The sequence below is a fragment of the Charadrius vociferus genome, unplaced genomic scaffold (assembly GCF_000708025.1).
Source record: "Charadrius vociferus isolate BGI_N301 unplaced genomic scaffold, ASM70802v2 scaffold444, whole genome shotgun sequence".
NCBI lineage: Eukaryota > Metazoa > Chordata > Aves > Charadriiformes > Charadriidae > Charadrius > Charadrius vociferus.
The window spans coordinates 462,529-472,340 of NW_009648242.1; the positions used below are offsets into that span (position 1 = coordinate 462,529).

At 46.1% G+C, this 9,812-nt stretch overlaps 1 protein-coding gene across 2 annotated transcripts in view; it reads left to right on the forward strand.

Moving 5' to 3' along the window:
- The window catches only part of GMPR (guanosine monophosphate reductase), a 42,318-nt gene extending 32,738 nt beyond the window's left edge, over positions 1-9,580 (forward strand). For both annotated transcript variants that reach the window (XM_009884167.1, XM_009884168.1), the window contains 2 exons: positions 2,283-2,442; positions 9,120-9,580. In XM_009884167.1, the coding sequence (XP_009882469.1) occupies positions 2,283-2,442; positions 9,120-9,300 (341 nt within the window). In that variant the 3' untranslated portion in view covers positions 9,301-9,580. The remainder of the gene's footprint in view (positions 1-2,282; positions 2,443-9,119) is intronic.
- Positions 9,581-9,812: the final 232 nt, after the last annotated feature.

The following is a 9,812-nucleotide window of genomic DNA, read 5'->3' on the forward strand; positions in this document are numbered from 1 at the left end:
AGTAAGCATGTGTTATTCCAATGTTTAGACGTGCTGTGGCTGCTGTAACGTGGCTCCTCTCCTCTCTTCTGGAAGAGATTGATGAATTATGTTGTAGCTTTCAAAAGTTAAAGTTGGATGAGTTTCAGTCCTGTAATTCAAACATATTTGCTTTCCTCCCAAAATACGCCGTCAAAAGAAAAACAATAAATAGATACTTAAGTGCACAGAAACCAAAATTCTGTGATTCTGAAGTGTAGATTTCATGTGACTGTTTTCCATTAATAATTTGGAGGCTGTGAGACCCATAACCAGAGACAGGACTAGAACTGGGAATCAGGGGATAATATTGACAAGGCTGAGTCCAGGGTGTCCTTTGGCAGGCTTTTGACTTGTTTAAAGGACCTCTTTGAAACCTCGACCCCAAACCTGTGCCTCCTTCCTCATGTTGTTTTCTTCCACCCATGAAGAAGACATCAACTAGATTTCCCAGGGTACTATTTTTTGCAAAGGTGGAGCAAGATTGTGCCAGGTAACAACAGGAGCTCCCCACCAGTAATTGAGAATGTCTTAAAGGATGAACATTCCCTTCGTTTTTGGCAGGTTAATAGTAGTATCAGACGTGAGTCAAACTGAGGCTTTAGAACTCAGCCATCTGAAACAAGAGAGCTCAAGAAAAATCTGTGAGGTAGCTGGCACGATAAGACACCTGAATGGGTGCCTGGCTATAAATATTGCTTGTGATTTGCTCAGCAGTTTTGCACAAGCCTAATTTTTAATATCGCTTTACCACAGACATAGCGTTCCTTTCAAACAACAACCAGGCAAAGGGAGGTGAGGTCAGCAGAGCAGCTGGGTGCCGTGCTCCCAGACATTGCTTTTAGGTCTGCTGTTTGGCAAAGGGGTGGAGGGAAGGAACTGGCTTTTATAAATCAGTGGACATTCCACAGTTGTCATGTATTCTAAGATCAAAATACTCCCAAGTTCAGGTTTGTCTTTTAAACAGATGGCAGAAGCTGTGCAGAGTTGATAATGATTTCACTTACTCTTCAGATTTCAAGATCCAGTGCTATTATTTGGATAGTGACAGAGAACAGAGCAAATCCTAATGCCAGACTTACCTAGCCTGGGATCTCCCCAGAGTTTGGACATGTTCATAACGGGGTGGAGTTAGTTCAGGCTCATCTGCTTTCTATGAAGTGAGGTTTATAGCCCCGTCTTTTGCCAGTTCTGGGAAAAAACTGGGCAGAGGGAAGGCTTGTTCTGACATATACACATTGAAGAAGCAGAGAGTCTGAACAGGAAAATGCTTTGTTTCAGGGATGGGTCACCACAGGCTCATAAAAGAGTAAAAGCCAAACTTTTCCAAGCAAGACTAGATATGCCAAAATATCACAGGAGGAGCTGCTGGTGGAATAGTTCCAGCCCAGCTGGAAATATTGGAAATCACAGTAGAAAATCAAGAGTGATTCCAAAAACCTTCTTTCTGATCTTACTCCTAGTGGAATTGATTTCATGATTTGCAAAGCCAGGGGAGATGGACAGACTGAACAGGCATGATTAAGTATTCAGTGTTGTTACTCAGTATCTGGAACATATTTAGACCTCCTTTGTGGTGCATACTGAGTACCACAGAACACGGGGGTGGCAGTCCTTGGCCCAGAGTTTTTAAACAACAGGAACCAAATGCAGACCCGTCCAGATCTCTTTGACAAGGGATCACCCAGACCTACACCGAGCACATATGGCTGATGGACTTGAAAAATCCATCTGCTTGTTTTATGTCAGTGTTGGGAGGAGTACATTATATTCATGAGTATGCCTTCCTTCAGAGTACATTCCCACTCACAGCTTGTAGCCTAGAAATGTCTTGAAGTAGGAGCTGTCCTCTTCTCTGTATAGCACTGAGCTCCACAGGTCCTAGCCCTGTGATCAGGGCTGCAGAGTACTGTGGTCACAATAGTAGTTGATAAGGAGCTGTGATCAGATACTATTATGAAGTAAAGGGTTAAAACTGAATTTGAAAATAAAGAGTGTGGGGTGGAATAGAATAATCTATATCTTTGTCATCACAACAGAGAAGGTTTCTTTTCATTCAGTATGTATCAGAGAAATACAATTCAGCATGTGTCAGTTCTTCAGTAAAGCATTTCTTTCAAGTTTGCAGCATGTATTATAGGAGGGGACTCTGTACCAAGCTATTTAGGGCTGGCTGTTGTTTTTGGAGGCCACTGTGTTCTTGCTTTGCCTTTCACCCTCTTCTCCCTTCTCTGCTTCCTTACATTTCACTTTACTGATCACAGGAGCCGGTGCTGATTTTGTCATGCTTGGAGGAATGTTTGCAGGCCATGACCAGTGTGCTGGAGAGATTATGGAAAAGAATGGCAAAAAGGTGAAACTCTTCTATGGAATGAGCTCCGATACAGCCATGAAGAAGCATGCAGGAGGGGTTGCTGAATACAGGTATGAATTCCACACAGGAACAATTGCAGTGAGCCATCCGTCCATTAACTTCTGGAGCAGAGTTGTGCAAAAGGCATCTGTTGGAAACAGGCCCATGCCTCTATTCCCGTTTGGGAAGCTGTTACCAACACTTACGGCAGCAGATCTGAGGGAGGGATGACATCAAGGGGAAGACAAGGAGAAGGAGCTGGGGGTGACTAGCTGAGAGTAACTGTGTTCACTTGATTGCTGCCAGCGCAGCATGCTGTCACTGCAGCACTAGCTGCACGGTCTGGGAAGTCATTAGGCACTGCTCTGACTTACCGGTCTCTTGAGATGTGTATGAATTAAATGCTGGAACATGGCACACCAGGCTGCAGTTTCTGGCCCTCTGCTTGCCCAGGTTGGGTGTCCTGTTGGTATATGGGTTCCCGGCTGGCCTACCTGCTCCCTTCTGTTTGCAAAAAGTGGGTGCCTGGTGAATCGGCGATGCTCAGCTGGGGTTTTCCCAGTATGGAGTTGAATTACACCTGTAACACTGATGAGGGCCCAGGAACTCCAAAGCACTCTCAGTCACAGGTGGTAGCCCCAGGACTCCCTCCTGTGTTTTCTAGGCAGTCGTCTTAGGCAGCAGAATCCTGCTGTACAGATTTCCCACGCCTTTTTGGTTAACGGAATCAAAATACACCACGAAAATGTGCAGTAGTTCACCCAGCACTTTACAAAGTGGTAAGACACAGCCTGCTTCTGAGCATTTACACCTGTCTCCTTTGGCCTAAGCGTCCCAAACTGGTTATTGTGAGCTCCTAGACTGCAATAATACGGGGAGACTAAGGAAGGCTATTGGTAGACATTGTGCAAGAGAGACCTGGAGATAAATGAAGTCATTACCCTTCCTGGTCTGGCAGAAAACCCAGGCTCCTTAGAAGAGAAGCCTATGTGAAAACAGGGAAACAGCTTGTCAACACTGCACTTATTGGATAGCCAGTGCCTACTAGACACAGTCTGGTTCAGTACTACTTTCCAAGGAAGACTTCTCAAGAGAAGAAAACCAGTTGGACATAGGGATTAGAGATGATAGTAAAGAATTTTTCAAGGACAAAAAAGCTTGTGATGAGTTTTGGCAAGTTCCAAGGGCATTTGTTTTTGCAGGAAAAAAAAAAAGATATTTCTTAACAGGTAAAAATACACAGTGAATACTGTAATTTGAGGAGAACATGTAAATCCTGGCAGATTTTCAACTCAGGATTTTTCTGCATCTAATAGGATGAGAAGGGGACAGGAATACCTTTACCTTCTGCCTGAGGAGGACATAGATGTCTTTCTTGAGTGTACCCTTCCTACTTTACCTGAGGTCACGTACCTCTTTCTGGGGCTCAGATCAGAAGCTAGTGAGCAATGTGCAAGGGATTTTTTTAATCTTATGTGGGGCTGCATCTGTACCTGTAAAAAGCACTATTATCTGCAGGATATCTGGCCGCCACAGAGCTGGGGAAAGTTGCAGGAAAAGTTTGAGAAAGCTTGCTGTACCAGTGCACCAAGGGACTAAGGCAGCTGTTAAATTCTGTTCCACCTAGTTAAGCGTGCGTGTGATCTGGCAACAAAATTTATCACCAGCAGGAGAATTAATTGACACTGGTCCCCTTTAAAAATGAGATAAAGTGCAAGTATTTTATCTTGTAGGAATAAAGGATGTACGGAAAGGCACTGTATTTGGCTCAGTCTAGGTAGACCCTTTCAATTCCTTATGGACAATACTACACAAATTCTGCTTGATCCATAGCTGTATTTTGATTTGCATCCTGATTTTAGAGTCCCCTGGGGATCAAGTTCTGAAACCTTCTCAGCAACAAGGGAGTGGAAGCATAATCTGAAATTTTTAGTCCCTGTTGAGATACTGCTTTTTTGTGCCACTAATAGGTAACATAGAAGGAGTCCCCAGTCTAACTGCTAGCTACAACAGCTCCAAGCATTAAATCTGTGAGTCTTGACTGTTAACTGTGAAGGAGCAGATTGTCATCTTGTTCATGTTGCAGCCTTGAGTCAGAGCTGGCTATCCATACTAGCCTTGGTCTTGGTCTTGCTTGGCCTGTCCCAGCATGATGAGTGTTACTGTGGCTTAAAAATAGCAATTGTTAGTTATCCAGAGCTGTAAATGTGCTGTGCATTGAAGGGACAATTGGAAACAGGGCAAGGCTTTGCTTTGAATTACTCTTGTAGGAAAAGTTATAGGGAGTTTAGTCACTTACTAGGTTAGCTTATAGCAAACTTGAACCAAAAGGGTTCTACGCCTGGATACCCCAAACAGGTCAAGTCAGTGGGGCTTCTTTATATGCGTTTAAAAAGCTCAGCTGTAAGTCTGTATCAGTGACCCCCAATAAGCTGTTTTGTCTTTAAAAGAGCCTGAGCATTCGCAATGTTTTATTGAAGCAGAGGGGAGCTCAGTGTGCTCAGCCCCTGCAGAATCAGACTACTTGTCACTTAGCTGCTGCTTCTCAAAATTACGTATTTTGTCTGGAGAACCTGAGCTTCCAGCAAACAGTTAAATTAAAATTGACAGGTAAGGTGAGATGTCTGTAGCAGGGAATAAAGTCGTGAGTAATTGGTTTTGTAATGAATATGTCAAGTTGATCCCATTTAATTTTGTATGAAATCTGTGTACCTGGTTTCATTACTTTTATGTCATTTATATATTGGTTTATTTTTACATTTTTACCTCCTTCCACGAGGAACATGGATCAGAGCTGGGAATTTCTGAAAAGCAATTATTAAGTTTCTTTTATGGGAGAAAAGAAATAAGGCAAGCAGGAACAGAGACCACAGTATTGTTCAGATAGAGCCAATTTGCTTTTGTTAACCCTTTTGAGATTTCACAGGTTTTGTGTGAATGCCGCGGTTCTACTGTGGTCACTCAGCAATTCACAGCTGCTACTAAGCTGGGTTTGAGCACAACTGTAGGGTGGAATTTGGGCCACAGAGACAGAATAACACCAGCAGCTGCCTGCTACTTACTGTCTTTTTCTGTATCCCAAATAATAGCCTGAAGCCCTGCACCCAGTTCCTGCCGTTTCTTAAATGCTCCCCTCTTAAGGTTGCCTCATGCCGGCGCAGCCTGACCCCTTTATCCTGACCCACGTTTTGCTGGGCTGACAGAGCACCATCACACGTGCTTCAACCCATCCAGCCTGTCAGGATTCCCACCCACCGTGCGCATCCCTCCATGCCACCAGCAGGTCTTGAGCTGGCTAGGAGTTACAGGGTGCACTGCAGATTGGACCCCGTGCAAAAAGTCTAAAGCAAATAGTTCTCCCTTTCTATTCACCATTCAGTGGCTAGCGAGAGACATAGTCTGTGCTGAAAGCATCTGAGCACACCTTTCCCAGCTGTTGGGAGTCCCAGTTGCTCCATCTCCACCTTTCTTTCCTGAGAAAGGGTTAGTTTCGGGTCCTAACTCCGGGAGAGATGTCAGACCTGCAAATCCCTCAGCAGTTCCTGCTGACTTGCTTATGCAGCTCTCTGCCAAGTGTGCCAGCTTTTGTGACACCCCTTGTAATCCATGCATGGCCTCTGCACAGGCGTTTGTTGCTGGCCAAACAGTCTCAACTTGGGGATTTTTTACTTGGTTTCATTTATTGCCAGCTAACACAAACTTCTAGTCACTGTTGGGTAATTAAACAAACATCTAAGTAAACACCATTCCTCCTCCTTTTCCAGACTCCACTGAAACTGGACACCTCTCTTTGCCCCCGCCATGCCTCAACTCCCCTTACTTTCACCACCAGCCACACTCGGTCTGTTCCAGCTCCTTCAGTGAGGAAAAGGGGTGGCACAGGACGTTGTGGGCATGTGTGTAATGGTTTCTGTCTGCCACAACTCCTTCTTACTGTGCCTGCTCCATCGTGGGTCGCCCACAGGCCACAGTCCCTTTGCAGCTGTCCCTGTTCCGACATGGGTCACCCAGGGACTACAGTCCCTTTGGGAATGCGCACCTTTAGCATGGAGCACTTCCTTTCGAGGGTGCATCTACAGCTATATGCCTCCTCAGGCATGTCCAGGTGTGTCTCCTCTCCCAGTGGCTGCTGCTGTTTCACACTTGAGCAGAGGGGTCATATGCTCCCCTGACTGGCTGAAGGTACCAATAGGGTCATGAGATCGCTACCTGCAGGGCTTCATTTATATCCAAAATGGTGGGGTGCCGTGTTCACATGCAGCAGCGTGGGCATTTCCCCATTTGGGGAGTAAGATGACACACCAAACAGCTTCACTGTCTTGGGGCTTGCTCACCAGCCATAACAACATTAACTGAGCTCTCACCTTTTTGCTGTGCTTGCAGTTGCTTAACTCACAGCTCTAGATTTCTGTCCCACTTCCATCCAATGCTCCTTCTTTTCCTTCTGGGACATCCGTTATTCCCAGCATGTAGGGTGGGAGCATGGAGAATTTTCAGCCCTTTTTGATGCTCTTTTTCAAGGATGAACATAAAACTGGACTCTGGCGCTTTCTGTGGAGCTAACTTGACACCTCTCTTCCAGCATGCTTCCCCAGTGTGGTATCTAAAGGTCACTCCTTGGTCAACAGGACATCCCACCAGCTTATCAGCTGATACTTAGAAGAGCAGTAGTGCCTGTCTGGCTGTCAGAGTTTTGGGGCTGCGATGTTAGTAGTGTTCACCACTTCTGTAGGTTTTGGTCTCCAAAGGCAAAAGTGGCATCCCACAAGCTCCAGCTTCTGAACACCACCATAGCCACTGCAGGGGCATTTCCCAAGGGCAGTGGCTGTAAGTGTCCCACATTTCTGTAATTTTTCTCTGGAAAAAGGACCACCAAGTCTTCTCACCCTAGGGACCAATGTTCCCATCTCTGCAGGTCTGTTGAACCACTGTAACTGGGGCTGCCTTTATTTGCTATCAGCTCTCTGCAATCAAACCCCTGCAACTTATGCCCCACGTGATGCTCAAGCATGAATTAACAGGGCACTCATGTTTGAACTGCTGGGGCATTCATGTGTGAACCGAATTGGCAGTCATGCGTGAATGCAGTAATCCCTGCATTTCTTGCCCAATACAGCATGCAGAGCTCTGACGTGGCAGGATCTGGTAGGTAAAATTCGTACTCGTTTCCCCAAATCCCAGACATGCACTATCTCTCACAATCTCATGGGAAGCTGCCCAGAGGCTGAGCTGAACCTCCCAACTTTGACTGGATGAGGTGGACATAGCCAAAAACCAAGCTGCAGAATGGTAGCATGCCTACTTTTGTGTCATTTTGTGGGCCAGGCCTTCTCTTCCTGCTAGCACTGGGGCTGAAAATAAAAGCCTGTGAACTCCCAGTAGTGCAGGCCCTACATCACACCACTGAGCCCTGTACAATCTGCTAGATGGCAGGGGTATATACATTTTCCATTGGCTGGTTAACAGTGTTTATTTAAGAGTTTCAAGAAAGACTCAATTACTCATCAGATGTAGGGAGATTAATCATGGTTCCTTATTCATATGGCATATTAACACTTCTCCTTTATTGTCTCCCTGGCGCTTTGACCTCACGTTTGAACTAACAGAATGAAATACAGCCAGGCTCACACTGAAGTACCTCCACGTAGCCGTTGCTGTTGTTAATGATTTGCAAATGGAGCCTCCAAACAGGCATGCCCTTTCTTTCTTGCACTATCCCCTAAACAACTTGTTTAAGAGAAAAGTAAATAGAGCCACAGTTACAACAATGACAGAACCCAGCCGTGATTTCTGCCTCCCATTTTGTAGGGGAGAAGGAGAGCAATCCCCTCTCCCCTCTGTGTTGCTCTCAGCCCACCTTCCCAAGGCCTGCCTCTCCAAAGGCGCTAGCGTGCTGAGCAGAACAAGCTCGCTCTAAAGCCCAGTGAGATCAAGTGGTGATTGGGGAACTCTGCTGCAGGAGGAATTGCTGAGCATGAGGCTGGAAAAAGCTGAAGGGAAAGGGGTGAAAGTTATTTGCCTGGATTCTTCCATCATGTAACTCTTCAGGTGTGCTTTTGGGGACAGTGCAGTCTGTGCTGGCATGCGCCTGTACTTGACGGCATTCACAGCACTGCTATTTTTTCTGGCCTTTTTGCTTGGCTCTGAAGTGTGCTAGCTTACCTTTTAGCTTCAGGGGACACCTCTGCAGTGGGTTTCTGTAACAAGTTTCCCACTCCATCTCTGTGGGCTCTGGAGAATCAGGCTGGTAGGAGACAGCCGGAGCATTTCAATCTGCATCTGGTCAGTGACATGGGACAGAGCCCAGGGGCTGCGAAGCCTCTGTAGAGCTGTGCTGAGTGGTGCCTGCTGAGACCCAGTTTCAACATTTCTGCGAGTTGCCTGAGCCTGGCCATTCCTTATACTTCAAGGCTTGCAACTCTCAAGGTCTAATGTACCTTTCCAAAAACCTGGAAGCTTCACTTGCTTGTAGGCAGATGGTGGAGGGAATGAAGGGACAGATCTGTAAATACACTTATGGGATTTTGGGGCATCTACAAGATGCTGCTGGCTCACAGTATTGGTGGTGATGGGAGTTGAAGCATTTCACTACTTGAGAGCACCAAGCAGCAACAGGCAAGCAAGCAATAAAGCCAGGGGAATATTTGTAAACTGCAGCATGCAGGGTGTTAAGCTCCACATTGCTCCAGTAAACACACTATTATGTTTTGCATCGAGACATAAATGCAGTAACCGATCTCTTCTCCAGGGCTTCAGAGGGCCGAACTGTGGAGGTACCATACAGAGGGGATGTGGAACTCACCATCCTGGACATCCTCGGGGGGCTGCGCTCCACCTGCACCTACGTGGGAGCTGCCAAACTCAAGGAACTGAGCAGGCGGACAACGTTTATCCGGGTGACCCAGCAGCACAGCCAGGTCTTCTCTTAGCTCAGGACTGGGGGACTGGAGAGGGAGGGGTGGGGGAGAGGAGCAGGACGGGCTGCTGTTTTGGTTTGCTTTCTCCTCCACATTGTGTTAGTGGCAAACTCTCCTTTCTCAGAATGGCAGTGTCATAGCCGTTGGAGAGGCTATGGCTGACATTTGGAAGGGGAAGGTTGTGCTATTAACACAGTGCCATTGGTTCAAAATGCAATAGCCTCATCTTTTATTGTTGTGCCTATTTTTATTTTTTAATCGACATTTCTTCACCTGTTTTTCCCCCCTCTGATAAATAGCTGCTGAAACTTCAGTTAACAAAGAATTAGCTTGTACAGACTTGGCTCTTGCACCTGCATACATACACACATTCCTTCTTTTAAGACTGACCTGTCAGCTGCCACCACTTCTGGCGTGCACCCTCCAGAAATTGCAGGTTGGGAGAGAAAAAGATGCAAGGAATTGCGTGGAGAAATTAAAAATCAAATTCTCTCCATCTTTGTTCTGGCCAAAGAATAGATGTT